This window comes from Colias croceus, chromosome 30 (assembly GCF_905220415.1).
Source record: "Colias croceus chromosome 30, ilColCroc2.1".
Classification (NCBI taxonomy): Eukaryota; Metazoa; Arthropoda; class Insecta; order Lepidoptera; family Pieridae; genus Colias; species Colias croceus.
In genome coordinates, this window is record NC_059566.1 from 3,744,998 (window position 1) to 3,765,214 (window position 20,217).

The window sequence follows — 20,217 nt, forward strand, 5'->3', positions numbered from 1 at the left end:
TTTTATAGTACTTTAAAAAAAATTGTAGAAAAATAATAGAGGTACCTTAGTTGATTTTTTAAATTTTATCTTATAAGTAAGACGTTCTTTTATTGCAATATGTAAAAATTATATTAAACTAAGTCAAATATCTTGGTGAAAATAATCATTTTGTCGACTATAATTTCTAAAAAAATTCACATTGTTCGGATTTTAATTTCGTAAGTTAGGAGTCCAAAATAAAAAAATCTTTTAACTAACTATTTTAATAAGGATTTTTGCAGTTAGTTAAAAAAAATTGTGTGTTAGATCTGTCAGCGATTTCAGATATTTTTAGCTTCGAAATTGACACTAAAAGCGAAATCAAGTAATCATCGGCTCAGTTATCTTGATGGTATTCACAAATACTGTATTAATTGAAAAAAACTCTTAACTAACTATATAGACAATAAAATTTCCTAAAATTATTAGTAATTCATATGTTTGTAAGATAAGTGGTTGATGGACAATCTGGTTTGAAAAATCACATATTTGAGCCAAACAGCCCACGGACCGCGTACACGGCCTTAATAAACTTTCTTTTGAATATAGATTGCATAATTTACAACAAACAAATACATAAATTATACAAATTAATTATTGAAGAAAACTACATTCGTGATATTATTAACTAGCTTACCCCGCTTTGTATAAAACCTTATCTATACTAATATTATAAAGCTGAAGAGTTTGTTTGTTTGATTGATTGTTTGTTTGTTTGTTTAAACGCACTAATCTCGGGAACTACTGATCCGATTTGAAAAATTCTTTCAGTGTTAGATAGCCCATATATCATCACGCTCAGACCAACAGGAGCGGAGCCACACGGGTAAAACCGAGTGGCGCAGCTAGTATATAATATGGATAGTATAAAACAGTAAAACACACATTACATAATTTGTTTTTAATTCAGACATTACGTAAATAAACACTTGGCCCAAGACCTTGGTGTCTTCAAGGTGTAATAAAATTATTATGTTGGACAGACGGACGGCAATTTCGTACACGCGATATATATAAGTATCTATCTGGTTTTGCAGTTAATAACTGTGTATTTATCTGTTTCAACTATGTGTAGTTTGCAGTGACATACATCGGATATTATTTTTATTTTTAACACGCTTTTATTAGCTTCACCTGTATGTTTGTAACCGACTCTTTTAGACTCGATTTTGACTTAAACGGACAGATTTAATTCAAACTTTGTACACTTATCAAGGATCGGTGACATAACAATAATTTCATGAGTTTAAGCGTGATTTTTTTACTATATGAAATTATGAATTACTAGCTGTGCCCCGCGGTTTAACCCGCATTGCTCCGCTCCTATTGGTCTTAGCGTGATGATATATATGTATAATTATATAGCCTATAGCCTTCCTCGATAAATGGGCTATCTGGACACGTGTATGAGTTGAAACTTCTTTGGCTAGATCAAAGATACCAAAGTCATCTTACTCCGTGACGTGACGGTATAGCCATGACGCGACCTTGAAATTTTACTCTCAACGCGCCTAAAGAAGATTCACTTACTTATTATCTTAAAAAAACTAAAAAAAATCATCTTTTTTCAAAAAACCTGAACAAACCCGCCATCCCAAACTAGTCTTAAAATTCACCAACCATCCATCATCCAAATTTAAATATTACAACCAACACATTTTAAACAAATTTTACAACGCAAATAAACTCAATTAATACATACACGTATAAACTTTTCCCAATTAACATTATAATAAAAATAAAGTGGTTTTATTTGAATAAAATTAATAATTTTTTATGGATGTCGCTAAAAGTGTCAAAAGTATAAGAAAGTGTCAGAATTATATTAAACTAGCATACCGCCCGCGGCTTCGCCCGCTTTGTTTAAAACCTAATAAATTATATACTAAAACCTTCCTCTTGAATCACTCTATCTATTAAAAAAAAACCACATCAAAATCCGTTGCGTAGTTTTAAAGATTAAAGCATACAAAGGGACATAGGGACAGAGAAAGCGACTTTGTTTTATACTATGTAGTGACTAGCTGTTCCCCGCGGTTTCACTCGCATTGCTCCGCTCGCGTTGGTCGTAGCGTGATGATATTATATTGCCTATAAGCCTTCCTCGATAAATGGACTATTTACATTTATATTACGGACAAAACCACGAGCAAAAACCAGTATTTCCATTTTTTTATATTCTTCTGTTTAAATCTACAGGACTACTAAATTGCATCAAAAACCATGCATGTTTTGCGCTATTGCCAAACCAACATACAAACTATACCACATCACTAAACGCCACTTAAACCACAACACCAGTTTAACTTAACCAGAGTTTAACTAACCGCAGTTTATCAATGAACCTATAATTTGGCGCACGGTCACTTCAAGGTCCGCAGTTCGGTTCCCGGCGTGTGTAATTTTCGCATTCACATAATTCGCTTGTTACGTTTTTAACAAAAAACTATCAAATTGTGTTTTTTTGTCCCCCATTACATTTGATTGTTCGTTTAATTGAACGGAAGTTACTATAGTTGAGTGGTTTAATATTTTGTAGGATGTGGTACAAGATTCCTATTCTAATCCTTCTAATATTATAAACTAGCTTTCCGCCCGCAGCTTCGCCCACTTTTTCTAGAACCTAATAAATTACATATATATACTAAAAGTTAAAACCTTCCTCTTGAATAACACTATCTATTTAAAAAAAAACCGCATCAAAATCCGTTGCGTGGTTTTAAAAATTAAAGGGACAAAGAAAGCAACTTTGTTTTATACTCTGTACTCTGTAGTGATACCAAAGTTTGTATGTTTGTTTATTATTCCCTCACGCAAATACCGATTTTCTTCTGTATAAATAAAAATAGTGTAAGTTTAATTAAAAATTTGACTTGCAAAATATTATGTAACAATTGGTTTTACCGATCCCTCAGATAACATCTAATGATAATTAATCTAAATAACCAATTGCACAACTTCTCGATAAGCTCTGTTTAGTTTATCTGTCAGTTAAAATGGCAACGTTTGTCAAAAAGTGGTAAATAGGCTATCAGGGACTATATCAGCAAGTCGTGTAACTGACCCTTATTAATTTATTATAAAATAGTGGTCCGCTCCGGCTTCGCCCGTAATACCGGTGAAAGAACTTTTGAAATCGATAACGTAGTTCCTGATATAAACGTGTTCAAACAACATACAGCTTTATATTATTAGTATAATCTAAAACTTTCAAAGCTGGGTATCGAACCTACACCCTGTCTACTAATGTTAAAACTCAAACATTTATTTATTGAATTAGACTTCTTCTAGAAGCACTTTTGAATCGCCATAACATATAAATTTAACATTTACCACCGATTCGGAAAGCAGTAAGCACAACACTTACTGCGTTTACTAATAACTACAAGTTGACCCAGATAAACTATTTTCTAACAAACTATTATAATTTTCTAACTTAACTATTGAGAATTATACTTAAACGAAGCGCTAACTTAACTACTAACTTAAGCACTAAAACACGTGCGGTTTACGATTTCATTTAACATGGAAACCTAATTTTAAACTAGAGTTATTTTAAACCTGTATATTTATAACTCTACTAGAGCATTAGAGTTAAAAATAATAAACACGTTGTAATAATATATATAAATTATTTAAAATTATTGTATTGTCACTGATCCTTGTACAAAGTTACAAAAAAAAAAAAAAAGTACTGTAAAAAAAAAAAAAAAAGTACTGTAGTGTACAAAGTTTGAATTAAATCTGTCCGTTTAAAGTCAAAATCGAGTCTAATGGAGTCGGTTAAATACAAACAGACAGGTATATCAAAAATAATCATGTTAAATCTAAGAACATACTCACTTGATAATCAAGAAAATCCATAACACTATTAACTAAATAAAACTAATTAAAAACTAATCTATTAAAAACTTAAAATGAGAATATTGCACTTAAATCAGACTGTCCACACAACGTGGTTTATTGCACAAAAAAAATAATAATCAGGTACTTTTTTTTAATCACATTGTCTATGCCTAAACTGTCACTGGCCGGCGCGGCATTTTTTCTTTTTTCGTCGAAAAAAAAAAGTTAACTGTCAAACGTCACATTTTTCCCGCCATACCGCGCGTCCGCGCGCCAGACGCGATGGTGTTCACTAAACTTTGCGCATTTCATACATTGTGTACGGAGGTTTTCGATTTTAGTTGCGAAGCCTTCTTTCTTATAACGGACCACCGTCCCGTTGACTTTCTTTAGCTTTTGAGCGCGCAATTAGAAATGAGTGTATGTGTCAAAAATTGCTCTGTACACGCCACAGTATTTTGTATTTTAATTTCATATATTTAAAGGCGATAATTGCGTGTTTGTTCCTTCAATAATTCTGATATTTTTACAGTTAGTTTATTCGAATCATATTGTTAACATAACAAATTGGTATTTGATTTCATTAGTGTTGAAGTGAGAGAATAGATCTAGAAAGCGCTTTAGTATATGTATAATTCATAAGCTTTTTTGTATGTAGGTATAGTATATCTGAACATAGATGTTTGCTCTGTGTCTGGGTGATACTTATATATATAAGTATTTATTTAAAATTATATATGTATGTTTATCACCCATCTGGTTTCCAAAACACAAGCGAAAGCTTAGTATGCGATCAGATCGTGCCGTGTGTGAAAATTGTCCTGAAAAAATTTATTTATTTATCTTTTTATTTGGAACTGAAAGTGTATAATTTGGATTATATATATATTTGGGTAGGTATTGAGATTATGAATAATAGTGATTAATGAAATAAACCCCGCCTATTCAATAATTAAAGGAAGATAACATACCTATATGATAACATATAATTTTGAAAAATGGCTTCTTAATTTGGCCAATTCTTAAGGGTTATTTCCACCATTATATGTGAGGATGTTAAGCGAGCGAGTGTTTGTAAATCAACCAATAGTATCGCTTCAAACGCTAAATACTTAACTAAACGAAGCTATATGATTCGCACATTATTGGTGGTAAAGCACCCTAAAAGACGATTCTAAAAACTACATAAGTTTCTAAGCGTATTTATTTTTGTTTTTAATCCAAGCGGAGTCGGAGCGAACAGCTAGTATGTAATATATAAACTTGATTCAATGAACAGGAAAATAATTAAACTTAAATTTAGAGAATCCTAAAAATAAAGTGCAAAAAATCTATTTCCCAGTATTGTCTTTGTTAAGTTCTTTAATTGATTTTAAACGAATGTTAGATTAACTAACTGCTTGACCAGGCTTTACATGAAACTTCACTACATAGTATAAAACAAAGTCGCTATCTGTCTGTCCCTATGTATGTTTCTTTTTCAATGCTTCGATAAAACTTATCCGTCCTATAAGTATTTCGGGATGATTTTTCAATCCTTGGTTAAAACTTATTCATCGTATAACGTATTAAACTACCGTTTCAAAAATGTATTGTAAATGTCCGTATTTGATAGTATTCAGGTGACATTTTAATATGTTCGAGTAATTCTTTATTAGTCGGATAAATTTTAACCAAGGTTTGAAAAATCGGCCCTTACATGATAATATTAAAATGTCACGTAAACTGTCAAATACGGGCAATTATAGAATACGTTTTAAAAATGGTAGTTTTATACATTATTCGACTAATAAGTTTTAACCAAGGATTGAAAAATCAGCCCTAAGACAACTACGTTTTTTTTATAGATAAAGATTCCTGATTCTAGAACGTTTAAAAAATAGCCCAATTGGCACATTTGGCGATTCATTTTGATTATATAAATACATAGTAGCTTTCTTTCACAGCTTCGCCTACTTTGTCTAAAACCGAATTTTCACTAATATTAGGTAATATTGATTGTTTGAGTTGAAAAGGCTTCGAAACAACTGACTTAATTATTTCTAATTATTACTAAGAAGGTAAAAAAAATGGATTTATATAACGATCAAAAATATTAAAACGCGATCAATAAAAAGCCTTTCTCCACAAAGTGGTGCACACAAAAAATACGATTTCCTTGTATCAAGCGCATTGTATAGATCGCAAACGATCCATGGATCATTATTGATCGATGATTGCGCTCGCTTTTTGCGCACATACTTATGTATGACATTATAATGACATTGTCGACGGTTTAATTTTTGAGACAGGTAACGGGTTTGATGCCGCGCGATGGTAAAATTTTATAACAATATTGGCTATTGCCCATGTCCCCTTGTCTATGGGGGTATGGGAGATTATAATTTATGATGATTATAATTTATGATTTTAATCATCACTACATACTAATATTATAAATCTGAAGAGTTTATTTGTTTGTTTGATTGAACGCACTTATCTCAGAAACTACTGGTTCGATTTGAAAAATTATTTCAGTGTTACATAGCCCATTTATCGAGGAAGGCTATAACATTATATTACGCTAAGACCAACAGGAGTGAAGTAACGCGGGTAAAACCGCAGGGCACAGCTAGTGAATGAATACCTACATAGAGACAGACAGAATCGGCGAATTTGTTTTATACTGTGTGTGTGAAGTCCCATCAGTGGGGTAAGGGGCAGATGTTCTGTTTCACTGATCGATTGTCTTTAGGGAAAAGTAGGTGATCAGCCTTCTGTGTCCTGCCAGACCGAGACATTTTTTTTCTTCGTCTCCACCGGGAATCGAACCCAGGACCCAGGTTCTTCGCTCACGCGTCAACCATTGTACCTACCAAGGAGGCGGTAGATGTTATGTAGTAGGTTCAACTACATAATTAACAACCGATAATCACTCTTTGCGCAGTCGGTCAAACATTTCTAAAAACAGTTAACGAAAGTGGAAAACGTCTAGCCCGCAGCTACGTGTCACAGTTATTAATTAAAAATAATAAATATGCCATTTCGTATAATGACCAGATTAATTTTGTATGACAAATTGTTTTTGTGACGTTTGTACTAGTTTTTATGTTAACATGTTTTTAGATTTACGATATTGGTAATAAATTATATGTATTGGATTATATTAATTGATTAAATTTGTGTCGTATTTTGCATATTAATAATAATTGTGATGAATATTTAGACTTTTATTTATCTAGCCTTGAATACCCAAATAGTAGATACCCAAATACCCAAGAGCAGTAGTGGCTCAGTGGTGAGACCTCGGACTTCGAATCGATAAGTCCGTGGTTCGAGACCAGGCGAGCGCGCAGGAAATAACTTGATTTTTCAATTTATCTGCGCATGTTGTAACATCACCACTGCTCGAACGGTGAAGGAAAACATCGTGAGGAAACCGACATGTCGAAGAATTAAAAAGTTCGACGACATGTGTCATCCGCCAACCCGCACTTGGCCAGCGTGGTGGATTATGGCCTGTACCCTCATAGGAGGCCCGTGTCCCAGCAGTGGGAACGTATATGGGCTGATGATGATGATGATGATGAATACCCAAATGTGTGTGTTTAAAAGTATGTGTGTGTGTGTTTAAATTTTTAAGCTTTCTTCTTTCTTTCTACCTTTAGCACAAGGAAAATCCAAATTAAAATACTGTAAATACTATCTTAACCTACACATAAACAGATACACACAAAAAACCAAAAACTAGGTATATCTTTTTTCGCGGTCAAGTAAATATACAAATAAATATTTCTCTAGTGAGAGTCGCTTATGCTTAGTCATGACTAATCCAATTTCTACACATTAACATCAATCTATTAAACTATTGAACCGAATTTGATGAAACTTTCCAGTTTAAATATAATTAATTGATACCCTACACATATACACATACAGGTATATAATATCTTACAGATATAGGAATACTAGATTTCTGCCCGCGGCTTCGCCCACTTTTGCAAAGGAAAACCCGCATAGTTCCCGTTCCCGTGGGATTTCCGGGATAAAAACTATCCTATGTGTTAATCCAAGTTACCCTCTATATGTGTGCTAAATTTCATTGTAATCGGTTCAGTAGTTTTTACGTGAAAGAGTAACAAACATCCATACATCCATACTTACAAACTTTCGCCTTTATAATATTATATATATTAAGAATATTAAAATGTATATTAAGATTGTTCGCGTTCATGTACAGTGCGGAAATTTTCGATGGGCCTTGTAAAGTACTTGAAATACTGTGCATTAGAGATAAGATTTTGCTGAAAGGAGAACATTAATTTAAAAAGAAAAAGAACTGCGCACTGCGTTGCTTCGGTTAATTTTTAATCAAAAAATAATACAATTTTTTATTTTATATAACACTAGCTTAGCCATAATAGCATAGCATAGCTTAGCCACTAGCTTAGCTTCGCCCGCTTTGTCTAAAAACTAATAAATTATATACTAAAACCTTCCTCTTGAATCACTCTATCTATTAAAAAAACCGCATCAAAATCCGTTGCGTAGTTTTAAAGATTTAAGCATACAAAGGGACATAGGGACAGAGAAAGCGACTTTGTTTTATACTATGTAGTGATATAACGTATACAATATATTTTTACATCTATTAAAAAGCCAAATTCACTGCCAATAACTATTTCTTAGTAACTTATTGCTTTTACTTTTTACTTAACTTCAAGTAAAGCTAAGTCACTAAGTTATCGAACTTATTAAGCCAATATCGATATTACTCACACACACATGAGCAAGCTACACATACATGCAACTAGACGCACACACTGACAAGTATGAACAGTTAAAGAAAGCATAGTTGTAGGTACTGTGTTACGGTAAATGTGTGAAAATTAGGCATTTTCGAAAAGTCTAGAATTTTTATGATTTTCAATTTGAGTTGAGTGGATGGCGGCAAATTTAGATTAGATTATTAGGCAGAAAATATATTATATGGATAAAACAATTAGATGCAGAATAGCAATTCGATACCATATTATTATTGAAATTTGAGAAATATTTTTTGAGCTTTTTTGAGCTTCTAATCTGGTAATTACTTCTATTCAAATATGTTTAACACATATTTCACAAAAATTCAAACTCAAACATTTATTTATTCAATTAGACTTCTTCTAGAAGCACTTTTGAAACGTCATTTCATATTTGTAACATTTACCACCGATTCGGAAAGCAGTATCTATGGAGAAGACACAAATAGCGAATTTATTGCTCCGTAGCAATATCTTCCAGACAACCTTGGGATACATAAAATAAATATTCTCTTTTAATACCAGAATCAAAATAATGCATATAGGGCCTGACCAGATATGGCGGAGCGCAGCGCAGCGCACTATTCATTGTCAAACTATTATCGACATTGCCCTCGTTAAAATAACGTTTAAAAAACCGCAGCGCGCTATCTTTCGCATGTATTGCTTCGATGCTTCCCGAAATATATTATTGTCATTTGATTTTGTATTTTATTTCAATGACAACAATGTCGATAATAGTTTGACAATGAAAAATGTGCTGCGCAGTGCTCTGCCGTATCTACTGCCCATAATCCTTATGTAATATTTATCTATTACTAGCGGTCCGCCCCGGCTTCGCCCGTGGTACATATTAACGTTTTCTCTACATAAGAACCATCCTCGTACTTCAAGGAATATAATAAAAAAAGAATTATCGAAATCGGTTCAGCCGTTCTCGAGTTATGGAATTACAACGAAAAGTGGCATTGATTTTTATATATTAGATAGAAATAATATGTCTCAGTACACGAGTAGATAAATTCGTAAAACACATAATAATAAGGAAATAAAGATTTATTACGATTTACGATAACGTAAATTTGTTATTTGTTTTTTTTCCCCATTCGTTGTTGCGTTATTATTGTGTAATGTTATGTAAATAATTAAATTTATATATCTACACTAATATTATAAAGAGGAAAACTTTGTTTGTTTGTTTGATTATAATGAGGCTCATAAACTACTGGACCGATTTTAAAAATTCTTTCACCGTTCGAAAGCTACATTATCCACGAGTAACATAGGCTAGGTTTTATCCCGGAAATCCCACGGGAACGGGAACTATGCGGGTTTTTCTTTGAAAACGCGGGCGAAGCCGCAGGCGGAAGGCTAGTTATTTATAAAAAAAGTTATAAATAATCATACATGTAATTTTTCATGTTATACAACAGTTATAAACTACGTTCTGTTTATTTGATTTGTATTTATAAATAAATACGCATTATTATCTACTAGCTTATCGCCCGCGGCTTCGCCCGCTTTGTCTGAAACCTAATAAATTATATACAAAAACCTTCCTCTTATATCACTCTATCTATTAAAAAAAAACCGCATCAAAATCCGTTGCGTAGTTTTAAAGCTTTAAGCATACAAAGGGACATAGGAAGCGACTGTTTTATACTATGTAGTGATTTATCAATTATCTATCTTTCAACAAAAACAATTCAATTACGTTTTATTATATTACAAATATTATCTATTATGAAGAGTTTGTTTGTTCCTTCGTACGTTTAAAAAATCTATGTACGATTTGAAAAATTATTTCACTGTTATATAATCCAGTTATCGAGGCAGGCTATGCTATCTATACTAATATTATAAAGAGGAAAGGTTTGTAATTATGTATGTATGTATGGTTTTCACGCATAAACTACTGGACCGATTTCAGAAATTCTTTCACCATTAGAAAGCTGCATCTTCACTGAGCAACATAAGCTAGGTTTTATCTCGGAAGTCCCACGGGAATGGGAACTATGCGGGTTTTTCTTTGAAAACGCAGGCGAGGCCGCAGGCGGAAATATAGTAATATATAATCACGCTAAAACCAATAGGAACGGAGCAGTGCGGGTAAAACCGAGGGACGCAGCTAGTTGATAATAGATATAAAATCCGTATAATCCAATTGGAATCAAAACATCTAAGTAACCACCTATAACTAGAAATTTCCATTCTTACTAGAAACCAACTAGTCATTTCGTATTTATCCAATATTCACACATTACACGCAACACAACATACACAGGTGAATAGGACCGTAATTGCGCTGACCCCGCGATCCACGGATCTATAGATCCATAGATCAATGATTGATAAGTGATACGAAAGTTTTCGAATTTAAATCTAAGTTTGTATTTTTACAAACGGAGTTGGCATGTTTATTATTTATATTGTATATTGGAAATTTGTTTTTTCTTTTGTGTTAATATTATTATAGATGATAGAAATTTTGGAGTTGACGGTTTTATAACCGGATTTAAACCTATTTTCATTGTAATTTGTTATTTGTAAGAAAACTATATTTTTTATTAGTATTAACAATTAATTATTGTTGATTATTATTTATTAATCCTACTTATATTATAAATGCGAAAGTTTGTGAGGATGTATATAATATGTTTATTATTTTTTCACGCAAATATTACTGAACCGATAACAATGAAATTTAGTGTGTAGGTAGCTGAAAACCCAGAATAAGACATAGGCTACTTTTTATACCGGAAATGCCACAGCAACGGGAACTATACGGGTTTTTGTTTGAAAACGCAGGCGAAGGCGCGGGCGGACATTTAATCTATGCTGATAATACTGAAGAATTTTTTGAACGCGCTAATCTCAGTTCTAATTCATTTTTTTTTTATTTTGAAGAGTAATTGGGAAAGGCTAGCATAGCGTTAAAAAGGAGCGTGTGTGCCGAACACACATGTCAGAAGTGAAACTTCGTTGATTCAAAGATACCAAAATCGTCGCCTTACTTCATGACGTGACGGCATTGCCATGACGCGACCTTGAAATTTTACCCTCAACGCGCCTAAAGAAGTTTCACTTCAAAAAATCTGCGGGTTAAACAAGGACAAGCGTGGTCAAACTATTGATGGGTAACCGCTCAGTGTTATTCCCTAAGGAGAAGAAACAGACATTAAACACAAAAAAATATTTAACTTAAAATAAATATGTAACTTGAAACAAATTATGCGTCTGACCCGAAAATGATGAGATTCCTCTTCATATACAACAAAAAAACTAAAAACAAGCGTCCCACTGCACTCTTGCACCTTTTAACTAATATCAGAGAAGTGCAACGTCATCGCTTTTTGTTCAGCCGTTGCCGGCGTTCTTTCAACGTTCGAACAATAATAGTTTTTGACAAATGGACAGAGTTAAATAAATGTTTTAATCTTTACCGATCTGTATGTTATTCTCATGAGAAATCTCTATTCTGAGAATCTATATAATATTTTAATAATGTATGTATGTATGTCAGTTACGCTTTGACGGATAAACCACAGCTCCAACCGCCTATCTTACTCAGAAAAAAAGAAATGCAGTTTAATATCACTACATAGTATAAAACAAAGTCGCTTACTCTGTCCCCATGTATGCTTAAATCTTTATAACTACGCAACGGATTTTGATGCGGTTTTTTAATACATATAGGGTGATTCTCGAGGAAGGTTTAAGTTATTAGGTTTTAGATAAAGCGGGCGAAGCCGCGGGCAGAAAGCTAGTATTTATGTATAATAAAAATAGTTATTTTAACTGAAAAAATGCTTATTGTAATGTCACCGATCCTTGATAAGTGTACAAAGTTTGAATTAAATCTGTCCGTATCTAGGGTGTTAATTATCTATATAAGTATTTATTTAAAATTATAAATGTATGTTTATCAGCCATCTGGTTTCCATAACACAAGCGAAAGCTTAGTTTGGGATCAGATCGTGCCGTGTATGAAAATTGTCCTGAATTATTTTTAAATTGGGTTCACCATCAAACTCAAACATTTATTTATTCAATTAGACTTCTTCTAGAAGCACTTTCGAATCGTCATTACATATTTTTAACATTTACCACCGATTCGGAAAGCAGTATCTATGGAGAAGAACCGGCAAGAAACATCGTGTCAGCAGTCGGTTACATACAAACATACAGGTGAAGTAAATTACTAAACGGAAAACGGAAAAACTACTTACACAAAAAAAAAAAAACAAATACAATCAATAAATTTACCACAGACGAAAAAACAATAAAAACACCAATTAGCGGTTAAAGGCGGGAAAATAATAGAAAATATAACATTAAAATAACAAAGAAATCTATAAAAAAAAAACATCTACCTGTCTCTACCCGCAAACTGTCAACATAATCATTTGTCATGTTGTTTCTATGTAATGCCGACTGGAGTCAGGAACGGCTGAACCGAATTCGATGGTGTTTTGTGTAACTATCGAACAGTTTGGTGATTATTTTGAGTGGGTTGTTTCTTTGTAGTTTCATGTAGTGGTTTTGATGAGTTTGGTAAGTTTTTTGTAGGGATCAGCTTGTCCTGTTTTGATGACACTTTCGCAAAGATAAAGTTACTTATTGTCTTATAAACAATTAAATTATGATCCTTACACCGTATAGTTCCCGTTTCTGTGGGATTTCCGGGATAAACGTAGCCTCTGTCTTATTACCTATGGGTCTTCAACTACCTACACATAAAATTTCATTGTAATCGATTCAGTAGTATTTGCGTGAAAGAGTAACAAACATACACCCATCCTCAAAAACATTCGCATTTATAATATTAGTAGGATTTGTTTCAACATTATTAAACCAAAGGCAAGTAAAACCGCGCCCCACTATAAGTCAACTCGTCAGTTACGAGGTACAAACAGACGGATTCATTAATTTTCTTTTTTATAGATACTATTACGACAGGTGAAGCCCACCTGCTTCGTGCGTTACAAATTGCCAGCTACAAGCTAACAGGAGTTCTACTTGAAATTGTGTAGCAATTTTATGGGTCTACTAAATATATAACACTAGCTGTGCTGTACGGTATACCCGCATTGCTCCGCTCCTGTTGGTCTTAGCGTGATGATATATAGCCTTCCTCGATAAATGGGCTATCTAACACCGAAAGAATCTTTCAAATTGGACCAGTAGTTCCTGAGATTAACGCGTTAGTGATTCTTTTTTGTTATCTTGTATTTTTGTGTGCAATAAAGAATTTTTCATTCATTCATTCATTCAAGTCAAACATTGAATATTTATTTTTAAATAATACTTGGGGCGTGATCTACATTTGATATGAAAGACAAAAATAGGTACCTATTGCTATAAAAAAAATTGTCGGTTTGTCTGTATGTATATCCGGACTAAGCTCAAAAATTACTGCATGCATTTACTTAAAATTTTGCATGAATATTACTAACAGATCAACATATAGGTTATATATATCATCATGCTAAGACCAATAGGAACGGAGCAATGCGGTAAAAACCGCGGGGCACAGCTAGTATATAAAATAAGGAAATACATAAGTATATAATATTTCTACCTAAAGACAGTCCCACCCAAAACTCGCTTTTCAATTAAAGATGGCGGCGGAGATGAAAGCGTTCCTATAATTGTGGGGCCGATGCTCTTGATATAGGGCTGTGTAACGTCAGTTTTTATTTATATATGTATTTATTTTATCAATTAAATAATTTATTTGTCTACTTTAAATTTAATTCATTTACTTAATTTGTTCTATAGATCAAATATATCATAACGAATGAAAGAATAAATGAAAAATATATTGAATTTGTTTGTTTGTTTAAACTAGCTTATTTCAGGAACTTTTCGCATAAGACCCGTTATAAGGAAGGCTATAGGATATACAACATTACAAAGTGGATAAAACCGCGGGGCATAACTAGTTAATGCTGTGTTTACCCTCAGCTGTTAGTTAATATGACAAATAATTTCGAATAAATAAGTGTTTTATAAACTATCGGGGACAATATTATTAAGTGAAACCTTCCCTAATTGTAATGTTAATTACCGCATATTATTAACGAAAAATAAAAACTTCATTTGTTTACCTACTTAGTCTCGGGCAAATAAAACTGCATCAGATTGTGTGCAGTAGACTTTTGTTAAACGTAAAAAATAATATTTCGTATTTTTAAACTATCACGCGTCAACCCTAAAATGCTCGACCGGATCCGATCAAATTCATCCCATTGTTCAATTTATTTATATTAAGATCATATCATTACATCTCTGGGAATTATAATAAATAATATAGTGTAGTATACTTTAGTTTTCCGCGCATAGTTAAAAGCATAGCTGATTCTTTGTATTATTTTTGGGTAATTCAAATTCAAATCAACTTTAATAATCGTTTTTATTTGTAAGAATTGTAGATACAATAAATAAATAAATATTTCAGGACAATTTTCACACACGGCACGATCTGATCCCATACTAAGCTTTCGCTTGTGTTATGGAAACCAGATGGCTGATAAACATACATATATAATTTTAAATAAATACTTATATAGATAATTAACACCCAGACACAAAGCAAACATCAATGTTCATCACACAAATATTTGCCCCGGGTGGGAATCGAACCCACGACCTCTGGCTTTGCACATCGCTCGTCACAAACTTTCGCATTTATAATGTTACGTAGGACAAGGCATACAACACTGATATTTTATTTTTTCTATACACTTATATCAACTTCAATTCTTAAAGACTATCATAAAAAAAGAAACAAAATCTAGCCCTACCTACTTAGTCCTTTATCCCAATACCTTCAATAAATCTATAAAATCCATATTAAACATAATGTGTACCGCAGATCGCTATCTCCAGACAGACAGATTGACACAAGGCGTGGCCCTTTACCGTCGAGTCATGTTATCGAATGCAATTAACTTATTCGCTATATATGCATGTACATACATACACATAAATATAGGATTCAATGCCCTTTATAGTAAAAGGAAAACGTATAACAGTCAATTTAATTTTTTTACAGTCAATAATAAATACGTAATTAGTTAGTTAGGATAAACTAAAAGGATTTTAATTTGTTATGTATACGTAAGTTTGTATGTATGTATGTTTATTATAAATCATGCTAAAACTACTGAATCGATTTTGATGAAACTCAACAGTGTTGAAACTTATGTTCCAGAATAAGAATTAAACTATAAAACACTAAAAATATTCGCAATTATACTTGTTTAATAGGAAATAAATATACTACGACTTTGATTAGACCCAAAAATGCTCTACCCAATTATAGGTAATCCACCAAAAAGACACATCGAAATTCTTATCAAAACATATCATCCCAATTTAAAATCACGACCGACATCTATTTTTTCGAATAAATTACAAAATTCCTATACCCACTATGATGCGACTCTCCAATTTAAGTAGACCACAATATGTCCGCGCATGCGCTGTGGTGTTCAAGTGTGGCCTAAGTAAACATTGCTTACATTCCTTAACTTAAAATATGGATTTGGTGATCGGATAGTGATGTGGGGTATCTATCGACATTTATTATGCATCGATATCGATAAAAATGTGCTTATTTGTCCTTTATACTGTGACAGAAATTAGGGTGATCATGATTAGTCCAAACAAAGCTTCTGTTGACGTAATTATATTATTTTAACTCTATTTAGTTCTCAATTATTATAAAGCTGAAGAGTTTATTTGTTTGTTTGAACGCGCTAATCTCGGGAACTACTGGTCCAATTTGAAAAATTATTTCGGTGTTAGATAGCCCATTCGCGAGGAAGGTTATAGGCTATATAACATCACGCTGCGGCCATCAGGAGCGGAGCTACGGGGGTGAAACCACGCGGAGCAGCTAGTCAGAAATATTTATGTTTTTTTTTTATAATCGAATAATGACTTTTCAAACAAAACATACATTTCTTTGCATACTTGTTTAAATAATATTTTTATCGATAAACAATCACATCACTATACTCAGCTACCGTTCACTTGTAGGGAAAATATTAAAATTCCTACTTAAAATAAACACTCAAGTGACAGGTAGGTACTTGAATTAAAATCTGTCACAAATTTTTTGTGTTAAATTTTATCTTATTAATTCTTCTTTTCTGAGTAAAATCACTTTTAATGTAAGCACTTTTTCTAATCCTACTAATATTATAAATGCGAAAGTTTGTGAGGATGGATGTAGTATGAATATTTGTTATTCTTTCATGTAAATACTACTGAACCGATTACAATGAAATTTACGCACATAAAGGCAACTTGGATTAACATATATGTACCTAGGATAGGTTTTATCCCGGAAATCCCACGGGAACGCGAACTATGCAGATTTTTCTTTTAAAACGCGGGCGAAGCAGCAGGCGAAAAGCTAGTTTATTCTACTTTACGGAGTAACAGAAAAACACTTTATTTATTTTGCAATCTGTTTTTTAATCCTGGATGTATCCGTTTACAATTTACCATGTTTAGGTATGCGAACTCATCAATTTCTGTTCACCTATTTAGGCGCGAAAACCAATAAACGATTATTGTACCAATATTTTATACTAGGGCTTCATTTGTGGTACATAATACATGTTTACATTTTCTCTCCATAAGAACCATCCTCGTACTTCCAGGAATAACGAAATCAGCCGATATCGAGTTTTGCACTTGACATTTAGATATACATTTTTATTATACCTATAGATATTAATTACTAAGTCCTAAGATCGATTCCTATACATTACCCTAAACCCTATTTGATGAGACTCAAACAATTTGAAAGACAAACAAAAAAAAACCACCAAATCAAACAATTGTCACAAAAACGCGATTACAAGATAGTAATTTATCGACATTTGATACGTGCCTATATTTCAAAAACTTTATTTTAAACAAAACTAACACTTATTACAAAAGGCAATAATTCAAATTCGTATGAGTAAAAAGCTACATGTCATTGTTATTCCACTATAGTTTCTATTACTATGAACAAAAGAACTATTTTCCTATACATTTAAATTTCAACCCGTCCACCGCCGTGTGTGGCATTTCTTGACTTATGCGACACAACAATTAATCAATTTTCGTTCATCAATTCTTGATATTTGAGAGTAGAGACGTCGCCGACGAAATTTCTAAGTTATTTTTAAATGGATGAAAAATTGTTTTTACTATAACAGTTAAAAATAATGGTTCTAATGTTAAATGTCAAAATACGAATGTTAGTTGTTTTTAACAGGATTTTATTGGCTTCACCTGTGTGTTTGTAACCACCTTCAGACTCGGTGTTGACTTTAAACGGACATATTTAATTCAAACTTTGTAGTTACACTTATCAAGGATCGGTGACAATACAATAATGTCATGAGTTTATGCGTGTTTTTTTAAGTTGTGTCTGGGTGTTAATTATCTATATCTACTAGCTTACCACCCGCGGCTTCGCCCGCTTTCTCTAAAACGATTTGAGGTTTAAACTATCCTATCTCTCAAGTTGGATCGAACTGCACATGGTGTGCGAATTTTATTATAATCGGTTAAGTGGTTTAGGAGTCCATTGAGGACAAACATTGTGACACGAGATTTATATATATTAAGATAAGATAAGATAATCTGGTTTCCATAACACAAGCGAAAGCTTAGTATGGGATCAGATCGTGCCGTGTGTGAAAATTGTCCTGAAATATTTATTTATTAATATTTGTATCTCACTTCCATAATACTCGGGTACCATCATAAGGAAGGCACCCGGTCCTTTGGAAGGCTTACGTGGGGACACGGATCCAACACGCAGAGGCCCTTTAGAGAAATTTAATGTGTTGTGGGACACCAGCCGCAGCCTGCCCATGGCTGCACTATAGAGATACAGCCCTGGGCAGTCCGCGGCCGATGTAGGACTATTGCAAGATAAGGAAACAAAATAAACTGGGCTATGGAATGGCCCGGAATGGGATGTTAATGGGCCGGTATTTGGGGACTATTTTTATTATTATAATGTTTAAATAATAATAATAAATAAATAAATATTTCAGGACAATTTTCATTAATTATTTATACATTATAATAATAATTAATTACTAACCTGGTTATGATAGTGTGCGAGCGGGTGATGCGGCAAGTGCCGCACCGCCGGGTGCAGCATGTCGGCCCCTCCACCGCTGCCGCCTACCGCCTGTTGGGGGTACTCAAACTCAAACTCAAACTCAAACTCAATGTTGTACTTAATGTTAAAATAGGAAGAGATGTAGGTTACACCACTGCCGCTTAAAGAATGCGTGAGTTAAAGGTGAACTCAAACTCAAAGTTGAACTCAAACTTAAAGCTTTATTTTATATTATATAATATGATAATAATTATTATAAACTAGCGGTCCGCCCCGACTTCGCCCGTGGTACATATTCACGTTTTCTCTACATAAGAACCATCCTCGAACTTCAAGGAATATTATAAAAAAGAATTAACGAAATCGGTTAAGCCGTTCTCAAGTTATGCGCTTACCAACACATTTTGGGATTCATTTTTATATTATAGAAAGATTAAACTATATCAAAATTTACCTCAAATGATATTAGACATATTACCTAATAGATTATATCTATACTAATAATATAAAGCTGATGAGTTTGTTTGAACGCGCCAATCTCGGGAACTACTGGTCCAATTTGAAAAATTCTTTCAGTGTTAGATAGCTCATTTATCGAGGAAGGCTAACGCTATATAGATCATCACGCTACGACCAACAGGAGTGGAGCCACGGGGGTGAAACCGCGCGGAGCAGCTAGTTACATATATTCATCTACATAAATTCTATCATACAGACAATAGTTTTTTTTTACATTAGTACACAAACAAATAATATACCTCAGGCTGTACATTCTTATCTTCGTCTCTCAATTCAACCAACTGTAGCGCTTCTTCAAGAAGATCGAATCTTGATTCTTCGGCCTCTTCTAATTCCCTCGGTAGGTCACTTTGTAGCACGCATTCACCTGAAGAGGATAATATATTAATAATACGTGTTATTTAAACTAAAATTATGTAGAAAGACAAAGGAAATACGTTTAACCCATTGAGCCCCGAGCGGCCCGATCGGTCCACGACACAATAGATTTTCTATTGTGTCTGTGATTCCGGGGCCTGAGTTATCTATACTATAATATTATAAAGCTGAAGAGTTTGTTTGAACGCGCTAATCTCAGGAACTACTGGTCTGATTTGAAAAATTATTTCAGTGTTAGATAGCCTATTTATCTAGGAAGGTTATAGGTTATATATCATCACGCTAAGACCAACAGGAGTGGAGCACTGCGGGCAAAACCACAGGGCACAACTAGTAGATAATATAAGTACTAATATAGCTGCTGAATTAAAAAGCTATAACCTATCAAGATACCACTAATAGGAACCCAACAATAGAAATTCAAAATATTACAAAATTTGTTAAAACTTGTTAAAATTTGTTACAAAATTTGTTAAAAAATATATTGTTTCTTAGAGCGCAAGAAATTGCAAGTTATATTCATCTATT

General features: G+C 33.1%; 1 protein-coding gene across 8 annotated transcripts in view; it reads right to left on the reverse strand.

Annotated features, from left to right (window-relative positions):
• The window catches only part of LOC123704692 (segmentation protein cap'n'collar-like), a 110,078-nt gene that overhangs the window by 25,431 nt on the left and 64,430 nt on the right, over window positions 1–20,217 (reverse strand). For all 8 annotated transcript variants that reach the window (XM_045653123.1, XM_045653122.1, XM_045653118.1 and 5 more), the window contains 2 exons: window positions 19,551–19,678; window positions 18,772–18,861 (listed from right to left, as the gene is read on the reverse strand). In XM_045653123.1, coding sequence (XP_045509079.1) covers window positions 18,772–18,861; window positions 19,551–19,678 — 218 coding nt within the window. The remainder of the gene's footprint in view (window positions 1–18,771; window positions 18,862–19,550; window positions 19,679–20,217) is intronic.